We start from the raw sequence: 22121 nt of genomic DNA on the forward strand, positions 1-22121 counted from the left end.
AAACTAGTTAAGTGTCTAAGCACTGATCCTATCATCTACAACACTTTTTTAAGATACTGTATAGCAAAGTAATGCCCATCTCTTGTCCTAACAGGATACATAAATAAAAACATATTTTTTTAAAAGTATCTTGACATAAATATTATAGATTGTTTTTCCAATATTGTTTTCTGTACTGCAGATGATTTCTTGCTGGGTGAAAAACATAAAGACAGATTCATGGCTCCCAGTGAATACTTCTATATTTGGGGCTTTTCCCTTTTATTAAATATGATTAGAAGGGAGACTTTTTATGGGGTTTGAGAAGTAATTTCTGTGGAGTTGGGGGAGTGTCGTGAATGGATCTGTACAAACCCAAGCCTGCTGTTAGGCAAATCCAAAGCTTGGACCAGAGCAGATACAGAAGTTACTGGCCTATTTCTCACATTATTTGCTCATATGGTCAAGGCACTCAACCTCATCTTAAAATAGATGACTGTTTCTGCAAATGATGGAAAATTAAAAAACCCTTATAAGTAATAACTTCTCAGAGCTTCAGTGGATCTTACATTACTCAAGACTTTCTTTTGACACCATACATTTAAAAGTTCAATAAATGAATATTTTCTCTGCTTACCCTGAAAGGTTTTCAAAAAAGGACAAAATAATCAGCTTGTGGTTCTACTACAGGCAGGAAGAATTTAATTTTACCTGTTCACACAAATACTCAACTATTTCTCATCCAACATTGTGTAAATATATCCCAAGCTTAAAGACAAGGTCAGATTGCTAAATGTATTGAGTTTGCTATTACAGTACAAGAATTCATTTTATTTTCATGTACATTTTCAGAATATATAAAGTATAGAAAATGGCATATTTAAATAGAATATAAGGTAAAAAAAAAAAAAAACTAAAATATAAAATATGTTTGTCCTGCTCAAACTCTAGTTCAGACTGATTTGGTATTTGTTCCCTTGCTGTGCAGAACATTCCCATCTGTTCTGTGTGGCATCATGCACGTGCTGGTGTTTGTACACAAGTGGAGCTGTTATACAGCAGTGATTGTTGTGTGTGTGCGCTTTTCACTTTAATAAAGGGACAGAGCTTTTACTGTGGAATTAAACTGTGTTCATGTGTTTCTACATCTTTATTTTAAATATTTGATCTACATATGACCTGAGCATTATCAAGGCAAGAAACTAAAGCATCTCTGCAACTCAGTCACATAAAAGCTTAACTTTGAATTTTTCAGGACTGTCCTTTAGATATTAGAGCTTTAATGCATATTTGCTTAAAAATTTCCCTTACTGTTTCATGTATTAATAAATGTAGCAAAATGCCTAGCTACATACAGTACATCTACTTTCATCCTTAATCCTGCATCTGTTTATTTAAGACAAATTCTGCTTGCTAGCAAAATCTCAGGTTTTGAACCTGAAACGTATTCAGCAAATTATAGAAGTACTTTTTTAAAAAGTAGGGTAATAATTCTTGAAATTCAGAGCACTCCCACTAAGAGGGAAAAACCTGACAAAATCCTAGTATGATGCTAGACTGGGGAGAATCCCTTTTTTTCAAACAGATGTGGGTTTTAACTATTACTATTACTTTTACTGTGATGTCCTGCTTGCTCATCCTAATTTTTTTAACAGTCTTATTGGTACTTCTTTGCTCCAAAAAGACAACCAGCATATGCCAAAGCATTATAGGACGTTGAAGGAATGAAGATGGAACTACATGACTTGGTCACTCATGTTGGAGGCAGTTCCTAAAAAGCTATGCATCTGAACTTTTGTGATCAAGGATAAATCTGAAGAAATTAGATAAAATTTCATTTTCTGACTACATTTAGACATCAGCTGATGTCTAATGTAGTAATTATTAACTTCAGTAGAGCTATGCTGCCTTATGATACTGAATTTGTTCTACTTCAGGTGTCATACCTCATTCAAACCCTATTTACTTTTTTACTGCCTGTGTATTGGGCCAGCTGTAGTGAATATAATGAAATAAATAAATAAATGGTTAGAGCTTTACAAAAGTCAAATCTGTACTTAAGCATCAAAGCTGTGACTAACCAGAACAGGTACTTCATTCATCCTCCACACTGATCTCCAAAATCACCATCAGCCAAAGCCAGCGTTACACTGCTGAGCAGTTAAGCCTGGTATTAGAGCAAGGATTTAACTCAAAAAATTACTGAAAAATAAAAATCACCAAGTCATTTTATCTTGAAACCGATCATGAAATTCATAAGCACAGTAATTTCACTCTGATTTGTTTAGTAACAGTGTTTAGTTCCCTAAAACCCTAAAATCCACAAAAGAATTTTAAATGAATTTTTAAAGGCAAATTTCCAAATGGGCAGACTCCAGGAATGCTTTTGTACAGGACACATTAACCATGAAATCCTAGGTGACAAAAGCCCACTGAAATAAACATGACAAGTTTGGCTGTAAAAACCTAAATTTGGCATTGCTTGATCACTAGTCTGTTTAGAAATCTGCAGATGTAGGCACAGTAAAGCTTTTCTGTTTCCCTTTTCTCCCTCCCAGAAAGGCTGCCCAAGGCTAAGCTGAAGGGATTCAGGACTGGGGCAGGCTGTTCCTCACTGCTCCAGCTGTGCTGGGCCCAGGCTGAACTGGCTGAGAAGTGCTCCCACCAAAGGCTCTGTGCGCCTAAATTAAATGTGAAATCAAAAGAAACATTTGGTGGAGTACTAAAAGGACTTGTTTACGTTTGCAAAGCAAGTGGTTTTAATAAAAACTTGATGACACTTACTGCACATTATAAAGAGCAGAACCCTGATCCTGTGCCAGGGCAGATGCTCTGAGTGCAGCTTTGGGCTTTAGAATTGTTTGCTTTTTCATTGTGATCTGGGCCTCATTTTTTTACACACCCTTATATTTAACATATTTCAAAGGGATATATCTGGTCCAGGAATATAGTTAGTATATTGCTTACAAATTATTTTGTACAGGCTTTATTTGTAATCTGCTAGAAGCCAGGAACAAACTGTTATAAGTCTAATAAAGGAAGACCATTTACGATGATGAAAAATGTAAAAGAAACACTTGACTATCTTGTTCTGACCCCTGACCTGGAGGTGCTGGGCATTTCATTTCACCTGCCTTCTTTTCTTTTTTTTTTTTTTGATTCTGTTTCATATGAAGAACACAGTACATTTTTAGAGAAACAATACCTTTACTACAAAACCATGTAAATGATTATATACAAAATGGTTACTGGAATTTGGTTTTGTACTGCAGTGATAGAAATAACTAGGTGCTGACATTTATTTACGCTTCCTTAGTACTAAGTACATCACTCCACTGATCAAGGTAAAGGCAAATGCAATCCAGGCTAAGACAAAGGAATAGCCATATTGGCCTTTGGAAACTTCCATTCTATATCCATGGCTCTGGTGCAGTTCTTCATGCCTGTCTGTGTAAATGGAAGCTGCAATCATAACACACAGACCTGCAGGGGGAAGAAAATAATAAAAGTCAGCATCTTAGAATATTATCAGTACTATTCACTGTCTTTTCTGTCAGCTGCTTCCATCAATGTCCTTTCTTTGCAGATGCTGGTTTTCCATCCTCAAACTAACCTGGAAGCATTTCAAAACATATTTTCAGTTTATTTGGCAAGCTTTATATTTGAAGTGCTGTTGTGTATCTATGTCATTTGCAGGGAACAGAAAATGATTCTGAACATCTGGGTAGTTTTTAAGACTGACAAAAAACAAAGTGAGTACTTGCCTGTAACAATTAGAGAGTTATTTATTGTGTTCAAGAAGTTCAGAATCTCAAATTCTTTCCCTTCAAAGTTTAAATTACTTTATCCTGAGCAGTGATGACATCCATATTTTAACTGCCTATATATTACAGAATGGAACAGTTCACTGTTTAAACAATTACGAAGATCAGCTGTGTCCTCAAGAGCACTACAGAGTTCTCACGCAGCTTGATATTTTTAAAACTTTTTCCCACTTTCCTACTTTCACGAAAATATCATTAAAGTCAAAAGCATTGATAAATCACTCACATGAGAGGAGCTGGATAATGGAGGTTAACACAAATCTTTCTCCTTGCTTTAGACGGAAGAGTTGAAGAATGAAAACCAGAAATGCCACACAGCAGAAAATCGTAGACAGGATCATGGCGGCCTGAACAGCCTGAATTGATTGATACTCTGCAAAAACAAAGCAGCCTTGATTAAAAATAGTTTCTCTCTCTGTCTTCTCCTGCAAGGAGTAAAGGGGAAGAGCCATGTTCTTTAAGTGGTTCAGCAGATGCAGCAAAGCAGTTGTGTGTGCATTGCACAGACTGGTTGCTCTTCTGCTTCCTTGGTAATAATACAGCCAGTGGCTTAAAGACTTCTAAAAGCTTCTCATCAAACTGAATGAAAACACTGAAGAGACTACTTCTGCCACATCCCACCGTTTGCTGCCATCAATGTCCTAGAAGCACAGTGAAACTGCCAGCTGTCCCCAACAGCTTCCAAATGCAGACCCCAGCCTCCCACCAGACCTAGAGACAGCTCTGTTCAGGAAGGTGTAACCAGACAGGATACCCACTCTTGGCACTAAAGATTCCTCTCATTCAGGTTTATCCTCCTGTCTTTACTTCCCTGTAACTGGGACCTAAAGTAACCAATACATTTTTGAGCACATGCAGCTGCTCTGTGTAAATCTGCAGCCCCTCTGCTGAGCTCCCGTGGTCCCTCTCCTCCAGCACAGCCACGCTGCAGGCAGGAGCTCTGGGAGCAGCAGACACACCTCAGCCACCCCTCACCTCCCCAGGATGGGTACCTGACTGCAGTGGACATACAGTAATACAGAGAATAAATTCAAACACTTAAATCCAGTTAGCTGAGAAACCCTGTGTGACACTGCACATTACAGGCCCTAAACCAACCTGATGCTTGGAAAACAAAATTGCTTCATGGGTACATGGTTCTTCAAATTCTTTACTTCTTTAATGTACACAGATTGAAAGTTGAGAAATAAATACAACATTTACTTTCAATTTTTGTAAAGCAGGATATTATGCTACACTGTATATTAAGACTTCCTTGTTAAAACTCCAGCTTGTGTTTTCTTCCACTTTTTCCTCTATTCTTGCACACAGTCAGTATTTTTATGTTCTTCTCTGCAAGTTCAATTCTGAGGCAAATTCTGTCTCTTCAGATGACTTCACTGTCACCTATTCACCTATCTAATTTTTTTAAGAACTCGTTAGCAGTCATTGTTAGTATGTGGTCTCACAGGACTCAGTTCCTTCTGCTTTCCTCTCATAGAAACTGTTAGAACAATGGCCTTTCCAAAATGAAAAACCAGTATTAAAGTTCTTAGGAGACCTGCCTACTTAGGATGTGCAGATTTTTTGAAGAACTATAAAACTGCCCCTGTAAATTTCATAGCAATTTCACCAGATCTGCTGGAAGAGCATAGGCACAGGCATGGAGAGACACTCACCATTGAACTCATCAGTGATAGCCATACAGGTGCTTGTATTTGTGGCACACACTCTCCAGACATCTGTAGAAAAGTTATCTCCCACCCACCAGGCCTGCAAAATAAAAGTAAAGCACTCTTAGACGCAGAAAAAACAAACAAAACACACAAAACTCTTTACTTGTCCAAGTGCCTACTGATCAGATATACCAGCTGTAACAATTTTCTCTTCATTTTTGATACTTAACCACTCAAACAAAATGTGAGATCTCATGGCATTTCGGAATAAAGGCTATATAATTGTCCACATGTCATTCTCATTTTAGATCTCTGTGAAGTACATATGGGGATCTTAAACATCCCAAAGCACAAGGGATTTCTGCCGTTTGGGTGGAAATCTTGTATAGGCAGCGATTGCTCACTCCTTGAGACACCTCGACAAGATGTGCTTTGTTCACCCAGACCCTGTTTAGGATGCACACCTCTCTGAAGGAACAGCATTTGCTGATTTGCAGGAAATAGCATCACCTGTGAAACAGAAGTCCTTTACAGAGGTTCTGGTTCCTGCCACTGAAGTGATTAATCTCAGTGCAATGCAGCTGTGCTGAGGCACACTATGGCATCTGTCTGGTAACGGCTGCTGACAAATTAAGATCCTCCTGTGGTATTTCTATTCTGAGGTTTTAACATTCAAGGCAAAATGGTACTGCAGTGTCTGAGCAGGTTTTTACAGTAGCCTGGTGCAGTAGTTACGATTCGCTAATTTTGTCATTTAAAATGACAAGCACTCTACAAGTGGCATTTCCTCAGGAAACCCATTCTCATTCCAATAGCTACCCAGGCCTTTGTTTTGACTAGAGCTGCACAAAATACCACTTTTAAATACAATTTCTGGTAGGACCTGCTGTTTAAATAGACAATCCAGAAGCCTCAGAGCTTACCGTGCAGCTTTGCAAACAATATTGCAGTTAAAACTGTAATTATATTATGGTAGTAGGCATATGGATAAACAAAATACTGTGCTTTAGGAAAAATAATTACTTTCTCAGGATTCCATTCATTTGGATTTTACAGTCCAAGTTCAGTATGTTATTTGTCAGCTCTGACCTCTATATAATATAAAATCTAATATATTTTTGTACAGTTATTGTAGAGTTTAAGTTTTTAATTGTTCAAAAGTAGTTAATGACACAAAGCAGAGTGCATAGGCTTTTATTTCTGTAATAATTAGGGTTGTGCATGGTAGGTTTGAAATAAGATTGGGTTGCTTTGCCCACTGTCTTTGCTTTCTAAATATTCAAAGGAGCGGGGTAAGACAACCCCCTCTAGTGCTCAAAGAGTGACCTACTTCCATGGAACAATCAACCAACTGACTAAAATGTAATACCTGAGTTTGTACACTTTTGCAATAAAAAGTTGTGGGTAACACATCATTTCACTTGGAGCATGGTCTTCACTAAAGTGTATTTTCAGCAGCAATTTTTTTAATATCAAAAGCCTGTACATAGATCAGACCTCCTAGACAGATTCCAACGCACAGACATCTGATCGGGTTAGTGGGCAGTTTTGGAAAATGGAAAATTCCATTAAAAGCTAGATATAAATATTGGAGGGTAAATTCTTCCTGATCACAGAATTAATTCTATTCTTGAAAAGAATGCAACATAAAATATTCTAAAGCTTTGTGCTGAAGCTGCTTCACCTTAATGGACAGAGATACATTCATGGTGTCTCTCATGATTTATCTGGACATCTTGGACAAACACTTGCAAGGCAAAACACACTTTGACTGAAATTATGCCCACATATCAATCACCAGCTGTTTGACTTTATGTACTTGACACAAAAGGACAGTGGATTCCCCTCCTCTTTATATCCAGCTGGATCAAATCCCAGGGCTCCACCCCATAAATATTCTCCCTGGCCAAGTCTCTCCAAGGGGAGAGAATCTGCTGCCTTGAGCTTACAACATGATGCCATGGATCACCTCATCCACCAGCAACACATATCCAAGGCATTTTTGTTACAGAAAGGTCTCAGGACACCAGTGTGTCTAACAAACTTAGGTCCTCTCAGTAAGCAAGTTGAAGACTAGAGAAGAAAAACCCAATTTTTATGAAGCAAAGAAATCCCAGTGTGTTTGAGAGACGAGAAGAAATGACACTTACATTGTCGATAGTTGCGATGAACAGCAGTGCTGCTGAGGTTATGTGGAACACAATAATGAAGGCCAGGAGAATCAGCATCCTTGCTCTGGAGAGGCTTTAGGCTGAGATAAATCTGTTGAACATAAGGAAGTATATGAACAATCTTTAAGAGCTGTCAGTGGATCAATCTGCAGTTATGGTGCTGTTAGAAACAGTAGCATCAGATGCAGTTTGAGTCCACAGCACATGTTTCATCTCCACAGATACTTAACTGGCATCACGGGTGTTAAAATTAATCACAACTTGAAATGAAGCCAAGAGGTGCATTTTGCAACCTTCCAGCATGATGGCTGCAGTGAATAAATGCACAAAGAAGTTTGATTCTGTGTGCAAGGATGGAAAAGTCCTTCACATTGGCTTTTAGAGAAGTGGATTTCAAATTCCAACCTCATGTGCAGTGATGATAATATTTCCACTGACTGCAGTAAGTAACTGCACTCTTGTTCCAACTATCCTTCCAAAGAATGAAGAACCAGATTTCAAAAGGATGCTTGTAGAACAAAATTAAGTGCATCAAGAACTACCTCCTAGATTTAGTAGCACCTATGTCATACCTTAGGCCTCATGTCCTTTGTTCATACAGTTATAACTTTCATCCCTTGAATAATGACTAAGGACTTCCTTTTTCTTCAATATATTGCCTCCCTGGTAGGGCTGAATAAACCCATTACACATAATAATCCAGCTAGCTATTTTATGTTTTGCCACTTAATACTCTCTGTAGGCTACCTATTACCTTCATACCTTAGTTAACCCACTTATTCCAATATCACATCTCACGTGAAAAAAATATGTTCTTATGTACAAGAGAATCAGAAACTGTCTTTAACTGGAACCCCCAGGAGATCTGTGGGCACATAACAAATAGGTTCAGGAAAACTACTGCTACTAACACACAGAAAAATGCAATTGTTTGACATATTTATTTCTTCTTGGCCAGAAATTCTTGTCAATTAATACATGCTATAAGGAATCTCCAGTCTTGCAGGTCTTTGCAGCTAAGGTGCACCATTCTGTACATCATCTGCATGGTGTCACTCATCAGTACATTAATGCATATTTCTCCCTTTGCTTTGGACACATTCTATGGTGTCAAATGATGCCACTCATGTAACACAGTAAATACCCAGAAGGGTGGGCAGTTATGAAGTTTAAGACTTACATGATTTTTTTCATGTCTAACCCCCTCTCTCCTACTGCCATTTACTGGAATCATGAACCACATGAATAATTTAGCCAAATAAAAGGACTACTCTGACAGCATTTTTAAAGCAGCTCCACTGGCACTCTCATCAGGGCAAATAACAGCTACTCTGCAAAACTTTAACAAAAAGATAATTGACAGCATAATAACTCAGTGAATAGAGACCAGGAGTTCCAGACTAATCCTCTCCATCTCCACTGCAGTACAGAGTTATAACAAGCTCAAAGGCAAACAGTATTAAAGTGCTTTTGTAAAAAATAAGTGGATAGCCTTATATCCGTATCTAATTAGAATGACTGGGAAAGCCAAGTCAAACCCTAAAATAGGAAAAGTAGCTACTCTAGTGTGTATTCCTTCCCATTTCCTCTCTGTCAAACTCTGCCTTCTCAGCCACAATGAAGAATAGAAAGTGGCAATTTCCTCCAATGAGCTGATTCTATGGTATGACTCAAGGTCCTCTGAATCCAGTTCCGCTTCTGGAAGTGTCATTCATGGCTGTCTATTGAGCCTTGCTTGAATGAAAGGAAGAAGAAAGGAAAAGAAGACATTTTGTGGCTTTGTATAATGTCACATCAAAATATTTTCATTGTGATATGTACCAGTCTTTGCACAGCACCCTCTTGTCTTGTGGTTGGTTTCATTTCTTGCACAGATGGTATCTAAGCATTCAATAATGCAACAATCATCTGCCATATAAGGAGAGAGAACCAAATTGTACTCAGTATTATTTTAAGAATAACAATACAATTTCATCTTATTACATGAAGTAGCATAAGGAGAGACAAAAAAATGTAACCTAATTAAAACCAATCTTGAAAAAGCAAGGCTTGCCAGCACAGAAGAACCCACTTTATCCAAGTGAATGTTTTTATTTCACTGTTTTCAGCCATAAAGAGAAGTGTTTCAGACAGGATAGATAAACATGTATGGCTGGTGAGGAGAAGACATTTTTTTGTTTCACCCAAATAAAGCTTAGATTAAATGAGATTTTTGTTTTGTATTTACAGAAGGAGAAAAAAAAAATAACAGTAAGAATGGTCTGATGTTTCTGTTTCAAAGACCCTTCCTAACAACCATCCTTAGATACCTCCTCCTGACTTGCTGGCAACTGCTCCCTTCACAAGCTGCTACAACTTCTGTGCACACAGTGCTAAACGATGACACATGGAGACAGGAATTAAATACACTGGGGGAAAGGAAGGAGACAGACCATTTCCAAGTAATTAATACCAGGAAAAGACAACAAGAACTGGTTATCCAATCTGTCATGCCTGAGCAGGATGCCAGAAGGGCACAGACCTCAATCACTCCTACAAACTTTCCCTTCCCATGAAACCCAGGAGTTTCTGTGGTTCATCCTAGCCTGCACAAGGAATAATGAAGGGAAGAGGGTTTTCCAGAGAAACTCTCTGTGATTTGTGGGCAGGAAGCAAAAAGCAGGTCCCTTCTTCCAAGATGCAGCCAGCAAAGTTGCAGATGTTACTACAGAATCTGCATCCCTCTCGGGCAGAAATTCTGGATTTCATCTATCAGAGAGAACTACTAGTCCTTCTCCACTCCACACAATGCTGGAATTCAAAACCTTACTGTGCAAACTCAAAATTTTTCCACTCCCTCAGCAAGAAGGGATTCTTCCTTCCCCAGTTCTCTGAGGACAGTCTGCCTAGGAGCCTCTCCTAGCAGCAGGCAGCTCCTTTCCTCTCCATAAGAGCAAGCGAAGGACAGAGTTACAGAGCACTGTTTGCATTAATGTTCAGAAATCTTATTTTAGTAATGCATTACTAACCTAACACTTTGGTAACATCCTATTCTGCACACTAGCTGTACTCCTTTTATTATTTACCATGAACCATTTCCTGGGCAGAGAGATTTTTCACCTTCTTTCACTTGCAGTTGAAACACAAGATTGCTCTCAGGTCAAAGTGTTGATGATTTTTAAGTACACTGCATGGATGAAAACTGGGATGATGCAACAGATATTGTTCATCATTCCCCAAAGTGGCTTGAATTCTTTTAAATTTTTACACACACACAAATATATGAGAAAAGCTTTTTGGACACACTACACTTACCATGATGGAGCCACTCTTCTCAGAAGTATGTGATGAAAAGACTAAAGGCAACAGTTACAAGTTGCAACAAGGAATATTCCAATTGTGAAAAAAGTATTAATTATATTCAATGAGCATGATTAAGTACTGGAACAGGGCCCATGAGGCTGTGGGATCTCCATTCTTGGACATCTTCCTGACTTGACTGAAACAAGGCCCAGAACGTCCTGATCTAACCCCCTGCTTGGAGCCAGAGTTTGTGCTAGGGACCTCCAGAGGCCCCTTCCAGCTCAGCTCTCCTGTCAATCTGTAGCTATTTCAGGAACCTCCCTGTACTAATCTCCAGCAAAGCACTGACAAAAGAGAACATAATATTTGACTTAGCTCATCACATGTCCCATTAAAAACAGATTTGGGAGTTACAGCAAGGATGACATTGGATGTCAACATCAATACCTTCAATTGTAAGCCTCAGCATTTATTGCCTCTACACAAGGCATGGTGTAAGGCAGAAGTGGACAGATACTGCTGAGCTGCAAGTGCAGACTGACACTGGATCTAGAGAGAGTAAGTTATAGGAATCCCATTGAACACATCCAGATTTGCTGTGGTAATAAGGTTTCCCAAAAATGCTGTTAAGTTGTAGGATACTTACACAAAACACATTGAAAACAGAAGGCCAGTTATAGTAACAACACCTATTTTTTTCTGTTAGTGCAGAAGTAATGTTCCAGTGCTACTCCATTTTACATGGGGAGGATAAATGCAGCAGTCACACTTCTCTTGAATCTCTTCAGTAACACAGACTTTTGGAAGCAGTAGTTTGCACTTGCCATGGGAGAGACCCGGATGAGCTTTAGAGGAAGTGCCTAAGAAGGGCCTGCTCTAATTTCCTGGACATGCAGAGACAAGTACATTTATACGGGATAAGACACCAAAACCATCACAGAACTGCACAGTAAAATAAGGCATCTAGGCCAGGGTTTCCAGCATTTCTGAACTTAGTGTTTCAAAACTGGATTGTCTCCCTATGTCATATCACACACAAAAACACATCCTCTGCAGAAAAGCCTCAGTTTATCTCCAGGATAAGGTTTATCTTTAATGTCCATCAGTACAAAGAAACAGGACTGGTTTAGTTTTTTCTGCTGCTTAGTACAGCAAGTAAAAATGAAAATAGTCTTTGCCAGTTTTTAACAGAAGTTTCATCGTTACTTTCCAACCCAGATGTCATCTCCACAACAAACGCTTTCCTTTCCTCCCATGCAGTTCAACTCTTCTGCCAGGCTGTTTCTCATGTTTGTGCATACTTAAGTTTTGCAACCAGCAATATACAGTGCAGTATGTTTATCCTGAGCTCTTTTGCATTGGAAAGGCTTAAGTTTACCCTCCAACACTGGCTGCTGCCCTCATTCCCTAAGATCAAGTCAGGGGTTTTTATCATCTTCATCTGAGCCCATGTATGAGAAAACTTCCCCATAGACAATCCTGGTTCATACCCTTAGAAACGTGGTGAAATCTCTGCAGAACAGCTCCTGCTCTGCACAGACGAGGCAGGGGGGGTGTGCACACCCACGTTTAGTGTGCTGCAAAGACACACCCAAAACAAGGGGCAGAGGATCCTGCTGAACAAGTTACCATACCTGCAGCTCTCTGCACTGAGATGTTTCACTACAACTAGAACAGCAGGTCTTTGGGCCATCAATAAGCATTCAGTTCAGCTGAACTTTCTTGAGGTCACTGGTGTAAAATGGAATCAAAGCAAATTTTAATTATCAATTCTTCTGCCCCTCAGTTCTATAATTCAGTCTGAATATGTGGATTTAGAAGAAAAAGTCTGTATACTTGTAGCGTGAGAAATCTGTCATCTTGTGATGCATCATAAGTTGTTTGGATTTACATGTTTTGCTCAGAGTTCTTGTGCCACATCTCATGGTGTCTCATGACAGAGAACTCAGAAGCAAGCTCACATTTTGCCTATACCATTGTCTCTAAACTTGCACAGAAATCCCCAGTTTATGAAGAACAGAGAGATACTGTTAACTTTCTTCTATTTTTTATTTTCTTTTACCAAGTATGAAGGATTCTGTTTTTCTTGTGTGATTCTCAGAACTGTAACCAGAAGTGAAGTTCAGACAGCAGACTTTATCCCAAGCCAACAAGAGCTTTGAGGATTTCAACAATCCTCTAATGCCTAAATATCAAACAACATAAAGGACGAGAAAATCAGGAAATGTAATACCAAGAGAATAATTATACCAGTTGAAACAACTTACTCTAGTTTCTTTAGTTCTTCTGTCTGAGTTAATTTAACAGTTGGGAATAACAACACTCTTCATGTTCAAGAGTACATTCAAACTGTGACCTGTTTTCATGCTCAGGTCTTACCCAGCTAACAGTCAATACAGGAACTGAACATCCTCCTTCAGCCAGTCTCTGCAGCCACTGTGGAGACCTCCAAGAATTGCTGGATGGCTCTGACTACACCTCTGCAACACTGAATGGGGACCCAGGCAGGAAATGCAAAGCATGAGTAACAGTCTACTCAGCACACGGGCTCCCACCCAATTTCTTCCTAGTGTGAAGCTAAGCATGAAGAACAATGTGTGTTCTACATGAAATAAAATTTCAGGTTCCTGCTTTATGATGGCTTTGGAATCAAGAGGGCTAAGTGTCCTGTGAGCTCCTAGATGGCACAGAAACCATCAGCTCTTTTTGTTTGCTTAATTGAGAACACACTCAAGCCCACAGCTCATTGTGCTACCTATTTCATGTGGAAGGAAGAGAGCTTTTCACTTACATTTCCACCTGTTTTTCAAAGTCCTTCCCCACAAGGCAAGAAAATCAGAAGGAAATGAATCAAAGTTCCCTACAATCAACCACAGTACTAAGGAAAAAAAAAAATAAAAAAATAAAAAAATACAGCAAAAACTTAATCCACCCTCTTTTCTAGAGCTCCATTTGAATGATAACATTTATTGCTTTTTTAACACATAGGCAGAAAATAAAGTAGGGTCATCCTATCAGATCTAGATTTATTGGTGCCCTTGCAGCAGGCTGTGTTAAGACCCAGCAACCTCCTGCACAATTACAACAGTCAACTTGTTGTGTTTTGATATTGAAATACAGGAGCTTGGAGAGAAACTCACAAGACACAGTATGACCTAGTTTTTATCTATTTTCTTTCAGAAAATTGTGCCTTGCGACCAAAGCTCTGAGGTTTGCTCTTTGTGTGCACCACAGGTAATACAAATGTGCACCTATAGCTTAATAAAACCTTTTGTTTTCACAGTGTTTGGATGTCTGTCCATCCTGTTGGTGATAGTGGTAGGACTGCCTGAGCAACAGCAGACTTCGAGTGGCCTCCCTATCACCTGTGTGTGAGGGGGTGCTCAGGTACCCCTTCAGCTCTTTCTAAAGCAACTTCATAAACACTAAATCTGGTCTCCTCTTCAGAAACCCCACCTACCTACCAAAAGTGAAAGAGACTGTGATTAAAGGTGGGTCTGGCACATCATCTCCAGACTTCCTCCCTTCTCACCCTGTCCTCCTCATTAATCTACGCTACCAAGCCAGAACTACAAAGTCTAGGAAATTCTAACCACGCTGGTCCATATATTTCCAAACAAAACCAAGAAGCAAATTGCAGCAAAAATGCAACATGCTAGCTTTGAGTATGGAGATCCAAAGAAGCTGATGTTTCTAATTTCTTAGGAATGCTTTTAATAGAATTTTGACCTAGGGATGCCAGCATTGCTGCCACTTCTGTAACTCTGTCAGTCATTTATTTGCAAACAAGTTTGGACTGGGTTTAGACTTGCCCTACCACTCCTTTCACTATGGCCCTGCTGTGTGCACTGCAGGAGAAAGTCACTCTGCCATGAAGCCTTTGTGGGCAGGCTCAGCAGAAGAAAACCAGCAGGACCTACGGGAATACAGGAACACAATGCCCTGTTGTGGCATGGGGAAGTGGCACTTACTGGAAAAATGAGCCTTGTGACATCTTACCTGAAAATCCTAAAAAACAGCCTGAAGCTTAAAAACTTCAAGATAGATGTATTCAAATATTCCAGCAAAACCTGGGAGAGACATTACCAGCCACTAATTGCTGAGACAATTTAGCAGGTACAGAAGTCAGCTGCCTACACAGACAGACATATTTAAATGAAAGTCTTTAAGACTTCACCTTCTCAAAACTGCTTTTTAGAGGGTTTTGTGTGGTCAGCAGAAAGAGAATGTTTTCCTCTTTCTGCACAAATCACACCACCCTCAAAAGTAAATCTTTTACATATTCTTCTGCTTCCCTAAAGCACTTTCTCTTGTAACTGTACTTTCATACTAGATAATAATAATCTCATATTTAAGATGTTCTATATCTACATCTAATCCCAACACAACCCACAGAGGTGTAAGGTAGGCTGCCCTAATACTAAATAATACCTAAAAGGGTTGCAATTAATCTCTGATTCCCATCATAGTCATCCACTCTTCCACCTTCAGTTTATGCTGAGCATCACATGCCTTTGGCAAATGCTAACAAAACAGTCTTTAATCAAAGACACCCCGTGGTTCAAGGGATTTCTCAAAGGGCACATATTGTTTGAGAAAACCCAGCGGTAATTTGAAAGAACTGCTTGTATATTGCAGTTTCTGGTTTCTTACAAAACACAAACGTATTCTGTCAGCTTTCACAAAGGCATGTGCAAAACATGTTATAAAATGTTTTTAACTTAAGTATGTATGGGGAGAGCTTAACTGTATTCTTAGAAGATGAAAGAAAGCACACATCATTTCAGGTGTTCAGTGCATGCTCTCTGTTCAGCTAGTTTGCTTGTTGTGCACCAGATACCACTTCAATGTAAACAAAGTTGTGGTGTACATTAAAACCTTCTTAACAATCAAGCTGGTCTAAAAGCACTTAAAGCTTGTTTTCCTAAGCTTAACAAGACAAGAACTTCTTGTTCTTGCTAATTTTCAAAGATCAAGACAGAATGGGGATATACTTGCTTGCAGGTCAAGGCAAACACATGGAAGGAAAAAGAACTGTTTAATTTAGAGATGAAAATAAATGGCTATAAATCATATGTGAGCACATTTAGGATTTAAATTATAATTCTTAGAGCTGTCACATTCTGGAATGGCCTTACAATCACCACAGCATAGAAAGAAGAGCTCCACAAGAAAGGATTTCTGTGGTGCAGGGACTGTGCTAGCAGGGCGACTGACCCGCTGTCCTGAGAGGACCCCGCAGCTCTGCTCTCCTGTGAAGCCTCTCAACAATTCATTGAGCTCTCTGGGTGTTTCACAACAGGCTTTTTGCATGATGCCCTTGGCACTCAGCTGAATTCTCTGCCGTGCTCCAAGGGCTGCTGGCAGGGCTGGCTGATGGGCAGTGCAGGGACACCGTGGTGACCGAGAGGACACACAGCCAGCTTGGAAGGACCATTTGTTTCTCGGGCGGGCAGCAAAGCTTCCAAGAGTGAGCGCAACCTCTGTCCCTTGTCAGAGGGTGACCTAAGGGCCGCCACTGCCTGCCAGCCCCCCAGGGCAGGGGCACAGAGCCCTTTGCAGCCTGCTGGCACAGCCTTGCCTCTGGTTTGGGGAAGCAGCAGCTCCATGGAGCTGGGACAATGACACGGGGCTGTTCTGATAAGCTATTCAAGCTATGAGGAGCCTCCTGGGAACCTGCCCCTGAAACAAACAGCTGAACTGAGGTGTGGCCTGGCCTCACCCCTGCTCACTCACCGTGTGGCCACATTTCAATGTCGAGGGTGCCCCTTTTCAATACCTTGGCCAGGCAGGGAGTGACAGACCAAGTAAAATACCAGACCTTTCTATCAGGTTGACAGATAAAATGTGTCCTCAGTCAACGAAAAGTAAAAAAAAAGCACACCTGCAGCACTGAACATGCATTAACATAGTTCTGAGCAAACCTCAGACTCTGGGCTCTACTGACTACAGACTGCTGCTTATCCAGAGATTATTCCAGATACAACAGAGCAGCTCGAGTGATTTATGATGTTCCACCTAATTAACCAACAAACAATGGCAGAAAAGGTCTGTCTTTCCAGATTTAATGCAATGCATTTAATTCCGTAGAAATAAAAGCTGATATTGTTTTAACTTTGGCAGATGCTCTGTGGAAATTGCTAGCAATTAAATGTGTTGCATTCACTGTTGTAAAATTTTCAAACTGCTTGTTTTGATTTGGCTTTGACTAGCTCTGTGTTGAGAAATTTTGGTTTTAGTTATTTCAGAGTTTACACATCATCTATCAAGAGTGTGAAAACACATTTCTATTGGTGGTACAACAGTTGGTTATAAAATAAAAAGCTCAAACACTCCACAGCTTCTACTACTGCTTTGTTTTCAGCAACATTGTAGGACAGGATTACACTGAATACTCAGCCTACCTCCAGAATTTTTACAGCATTAAGTTGTAATCGGTGCAATTAAAGTGCCATACGGACTCGACAAGTCCAGGTAGAAGGATTTCTATGCCTTGTTTGAGCACACTCAGTGCACAGTTCTTCTACACTGGCTGCTCTTTGGGAACAGCCCAGTCCCCCTCAGCCACTGGGTCACTTCGCTCTACCCGCAGCTGCACCTTGACCAGGCTGGACAGTGCCTGGGTCACTGCACAGCCACAGTGCCAGGTAAGGGTACAGCAAGCACCCTGACAGATGGGCAGGCTCAGCCAGAGCCCTTCAGTTGTTCACAAACTGTTCTGCAGTCTCTGGACTTGGGTTTGTTTCTGCCTTTGAACTAAACAGCGGGTTTGTTGCTTCAGTGGATTGAGCACTGCAAGCCCTGGAGAACAGGTAAGTGTACAGAGCCTGTACATGGCAGCATGTGCACCTCAGCAGAGACAGCCTTTTGGAAGGTCTCCTTCTGTCTGGAAGAAGGCCAGAATTTTAATCTATTTCAGGACACTAAACACCTGCATTAAACACCCGAGGGAGTGTTCACACTGCCCACCTCGGCTGTTTGTGGCCCATGCAATTCCAAACATAGTGCAGTGTTTAAGAATCAGTGAAGCAAACCATAAATATATATCCTATAGCCATCTCTAAGGGGTATTTGAGTCAGTCCACTTTCTGCTCCACCTACAGACTCCTGTGAAGATCTCTACACAGCCAGAGGGTTGTATTTTAAGGTCACACCCAAATTATGAGGCTTCACCTGGCATGCACATACCATCATTAAACCTGCCCATGAAACTTCACCAGCAAAATAAAAAGGTGTAATTACATTTTCCCCATTCAGTGGAGAAATAATAATTCCTTTGATGGATGAATTCAGGCCATCAGGCTTTCTCTTGAGTCTCACCCAGAAAAGATGTATTTTCTAATAATTATGATACTTATCTTCCTAATGAAGTCATAAGCATCACCTGACATTTTGAGATGCATTTTATGAAATTATCTACTCTCTAAAACAGTAAAGTTTTTAACAAAAAAAAAAAGCAGAAACTGAAACTATACTGCAAAGATCATGGTTTGCTTTGAGCATCCAAAAAACAAGCAAACCCTAACAAACACTGAACAGTCCATGAATGGAATTCCTTAGCGCTGCGCTTATGTTCCCCCTGCATTCCCTCTGAGACCTATGTGATTTCAATAAAAGCTGTGCAGTCATTTCTACTTTCAAATTTGGCTGTGCTGAAGCATCAGATGGATTTTACATAGATGTTTGCTTCACTTCAGAGTAAATCTCTTTCTTATTAGTTCCTGTATAACACAGTGCCTCATTCTGCTGGGTCTTCTTCCAACAGGAACATGGAGGAGGACCTGGAAAGTACATCTGCCAGCTAGCAGTACAAAAGACTTTGTCCCCAGAGACCTACATATGTCTTTAATTAAACACATTCTTGTCCTGATTTATGTGGGGATATCATGTCTTACATGATGCTCAAGACACAAATAGAATGTGAAGTGCCAGTGGAAAATCAAAATATATTCAAGCCGCGGAGGTGAAAAGGGAAGAGTCTCCTTGTGCTGCCACTGACCTCATTTTTAAATGACAGGGAAACAACATTATGAAAGGAGATAGCCTACTCCTAATGTACTTAGCAAAAGTAGAGGAACGTCTTGCTTCTCTAAACACCCATATGCGACTCATCAATACAACATTCTTCTAATCACTGAAGGAATGTCAAACCTGAGATGGGAAACAACCTTGAGACAAGCAAGACAACAAAACAAAAGCCATAATAATGTGAGTAATAGAAAGATACAAAGCAATTGTGAAGTAGGAGATGCTAGTAAGAGGTGTCAAGTGCATTAACTGAAAGTGGGTGTAAGTTGGAGATGTTCATTTCTTCTAAGCAATGCTGACCAACAATAACTTCAGCATCTACAAACTGAGACAGAATCTTTGTCTAAGATAATAATGTTGCAGCAGGCTTCAGTCTTGATCTGCTCAGTCTGTTGACCGACTTCCTTTATTAACAAGGTTTTAAATCTGTGTAACCAAATAAAACTCACTATTTTTCCTCACTGGAAAATCCACAGTATAATCAACACTGTGTGTTTACAATAGAAGTCTTTCCAGACCACAAATAAAGAATTCAACACCACTAGTGTCTTGTCTACTGATTGGATGTTGTTTTTATTTGAAATTATATTAACCTACCATTTTCCTTCCCAAATGAGCACACTAACAAGAAACTGATCGCCTCCTAGGAGTTTTCATGGTATTGCTGCATTTCAACTCCAGTTAATGTTGATGGCTACTGGCAGAGTAATTCCTGGATTCCTGGCTGGGCAGACAGCTACCTGTAAGATCCCTGTCAGCCACACAGCGGGCTTGACACAATCTGCACGTATCTCTATTAAGCATGGAGGATTAATCTTCCCTCAGGTATCCCTGAGTCTATTTCCTAACTCAACACTACAAGTTCACAAAGAGATTCAAAAAACAGAGTTCCTTTCTCAATGTCTTGAAGCAAAAGTGAAGTCCTTAAATCTTATGCTGAATAAACTCAAATCAGCTTCTGGTGGCCATGTTTACCATATGCTTTTGTTTCCATTCCCACTGTGATTTCATCAGCTGTGGCAAGTACCTGTGCTCCAGGTGGTATATTTGGATGGCATTTGTCACACATTCTCTTGCAAAAATGTTGCTGGACCCTCCAGCATTCCCATTTCTCCCCTCAGTGAAACTCGTGCCCAAAAGTCCCCTACCATTTGTGTGGATTCCTGCCTGCCCACATCTGCAGCTACCTGGCACCTCAGTCACAGCCTCACGACTCTTTCCTGAACGACGTGGACAGCAAAGCCTTAAACATCTGAGCGCGGGTCTGGATGAAGGAATCACTATAGGCTATTTTTATTCGACAGAGAAAACATCTCAGGCAGGCAAGAAGGCTTATTTTATATAGTTAACACACCAGCACTGTATATACAGAGTCTGCAAGTAAACGAAGAGAAAGAGCTACTTTTTGTTTTTCTGATGTTGAGCCAAGCATAGCTGTTTACTTCCAAAGTTCCTAAAGAAAACGCCAACAAAATTCAGTGTCGATTTCACAGCTATCTAGTGGGCTTCTTCACAGCCCTGTATCAAGTCAGAAGATAGTTCTAAGATGCTCTACTGCAACAGTTGCTGATCATTTACATGCTATTCCCAATTGCTGTGAGGAAAAAAAAAAAAACCAACAAAAAACCAGAAAACCACCTTCCTGCACTATGTGAACAAAGTATTCCTGCCAAGAAATTAACAGAGGCTGCTAACTGCAGGTTGCTTGATGGCAGCGTTCTGTCGGTAAGAGCAACTCATGGATAAATCTGCTGAGGAACGGACAGCAGTACACTGTTCTTCCTAGAAATGTCCAAACAAGGAGCTTACCTCTCAAAATTCAATAGTCAATACCGCAGAAAACCCACGTTACTGCCTGTCCAGTATCTGGCACATAACGTTCCCGATGTAGGGGGCATTACATATAGATAAAAGCCACCAGTGAGTAAAACTGCAGTTTGACTCAAGCGGAAAAACGTTTAATGATGGCAAAAACTTCAAAATCTGCACTGAATTACAGTTAAGTGTATTTTCCTTCCACTGGCGGGAGGGGGGTGCTGCCAAGAGCTGCTACAACGTTACTGCAACACACGCGAACTCCGCTGAGAGTTACAGAAAAGAACAGAAAGAAACTATCCCGGGAAGAGCGCGAACTTTCTGCTGGCTTGGCCCAGCCAGGACTCGCTGGCGAGGAGCCCCTCGGCCCGCCCCGTCCCACTCCCCGACGCCCGGGGCGAGGCAGTGGGGCCGGGGCTCGGGGCTCGACGGGACCGGGAGCGCTCTCCCGCGCCGGCCCAGCACCACAGCCATCGAAATAGAAATGTGTTTCGTAGTAAACAAACGCGAGCTTTTAATTTTTTCCCATTTCTGGCGGTTTCTTCCTCCCCTGGCCGGCGAAGCTGCCCGCGCCCCCCGCCGCCGCCGCCCCCTCTCCCCGCGCCCCCCGCCCGGCCGAGGCTACTCACGGGCGCGGGCCGGCGGGCAGCTCTCCGGGGCTGCGACCGTCTGGCGGCGGCGGCGGTGCCTCCGCCCGCCCTCCTGCGGGAATGATGTCAGCGGCGGCTGGGTGTGGAACCAGAAGGGCTTTCAAAAGTGCCCCCCGGCCGCTGGCGGCGGGAGAGGGGTGTGAGCGTGTGTGTGTCTGCGAGAGTGTGCGGGCGCGGAGGGAGGGACGGACGGGGCGCGCACAGGAGAAACTTTCCCCGCCCGTTCCCACTCGGCGGCGGGCGGGCATCCAGGCTCGCCGCTCGGCCCTCCCCAGGGGCGCTCGGCGCTCCGTCCCCCGCGGCCGGGGCCGGTCCCTGCAGCGCTGCCCCCGCCGGCCCCCGGACAGGGCGGGCTGAGCCCGGCGCACGGGATGCCAGCGGCCGGGCGCTCAGCCCGCTCCCCGGGCGGCCCCCGCCTTCCGTCTGGGCTGACCCTCTCGGAGGAGTGACCGCTCCGTACTGAGTGCGGGAGGCGGCGAGGCCCCGTCCCGCCGAGCAGCACACGGTGCCACTCGTCACTGTGGGCAAGGGACGGACGGCAGCTGCCCCATGGTGGCCGGGCGAGGCGCAGGGCGGGGCCCTCTCGCGGGAGCCATAGCGGGGGAAAGCAGCCGCGATTCCCAAAGTGGCCGGGGACAGCTGCGGCGGCCGCGCCCGGCGGGGAGCCCGTCCCGGAGAGGGGGCCGGCACGGCGCCATTTCCAGCCGGCCGTGCTGG

The 22121-nt window shown here is 41.8% G+C and overlaps 1 protein-coding gene across 2 annotated transcripts; it reads right to left on the minus strand.

The window, feature by feature from the left end:
* Window positions 1-652: 652 nt before the first annotated feature.
* On the minus strand, window positions 653-21800 carry EMP2 (epithelial membrane protein 2). 2 transcript variants are annotated; one of them, XM_086853638.1, is made up of 5 exons: window positions 21384-21800; window positions 7609-7720; window positions 5462-5555; window positions 4030-4176; window positions 653-3462 (listed from the first exon to the last, which is right to left on the minus strand). In XM_086853638.1, the coding sequence occupies exons 2-5, from the start codon at window positions 7684-7686 to the stop codon at window positions 3278-3280; spliced, it is 504 nt and encodes a 167-aa protein (XP_086709764.1). In that variant the 5' UTR covers window positions 7687-7720; window positions 21384-21800; the 3' UTR covers window positions 653-3277. The 2 variants fall into 2 exon arrangements, with proteins under 2 accessions (XP_086709764.1, XP_086709765.1); XM_086853639.1 differs by lacking the exon at window positions 21384-21800 and adding an exon at window positions 9451-9537.
* Window positions 21801-22121: the final 321 nt, after the last annotated feature.

Source organism: Cyanistes caeruleus, chromosome 17, assembly GCF_971803275.1.
Source record: "Cyanistes caeruleus chromosome 17, bCyaCae1.hap1.1, whole genome shotgun sequence".
NCBI classification, from domain to species: domain Eukaryota; kingdom Metazoa; phylum Chordata; class Aves; order Passeriformes; family Paridae; genus Cyanistes; species Cyanistes caeruleus.

What these genes read in the sequence shown, in the direction of transcription:
- EMP2 (XM_086853638.1), bottom strand. Translation starts at nt 7,686, where the DNA reads ATGCTGATTCTCCTGGCCTTCATTATTGTGTTCCACATAACCTCAGCA. An exon ending in TCATCGCAACTATCGACAAT is followed by an intron (nt 5,556 to 7,608) that starts GTAAGTGTCATT and finishes TTTATTTTGCAG; the next exon opens with GCCTGGTGGGTGGGAGATAA. An exon ending in TATCACTGATGAGTTCAATG is followed by an intron (nt 4,177 to 5,461) that starts GTGAGTGTCTCT and finishes TTGTTTTTGCAG; the next exon opens with AGTATCAATCAATTCAGGCT.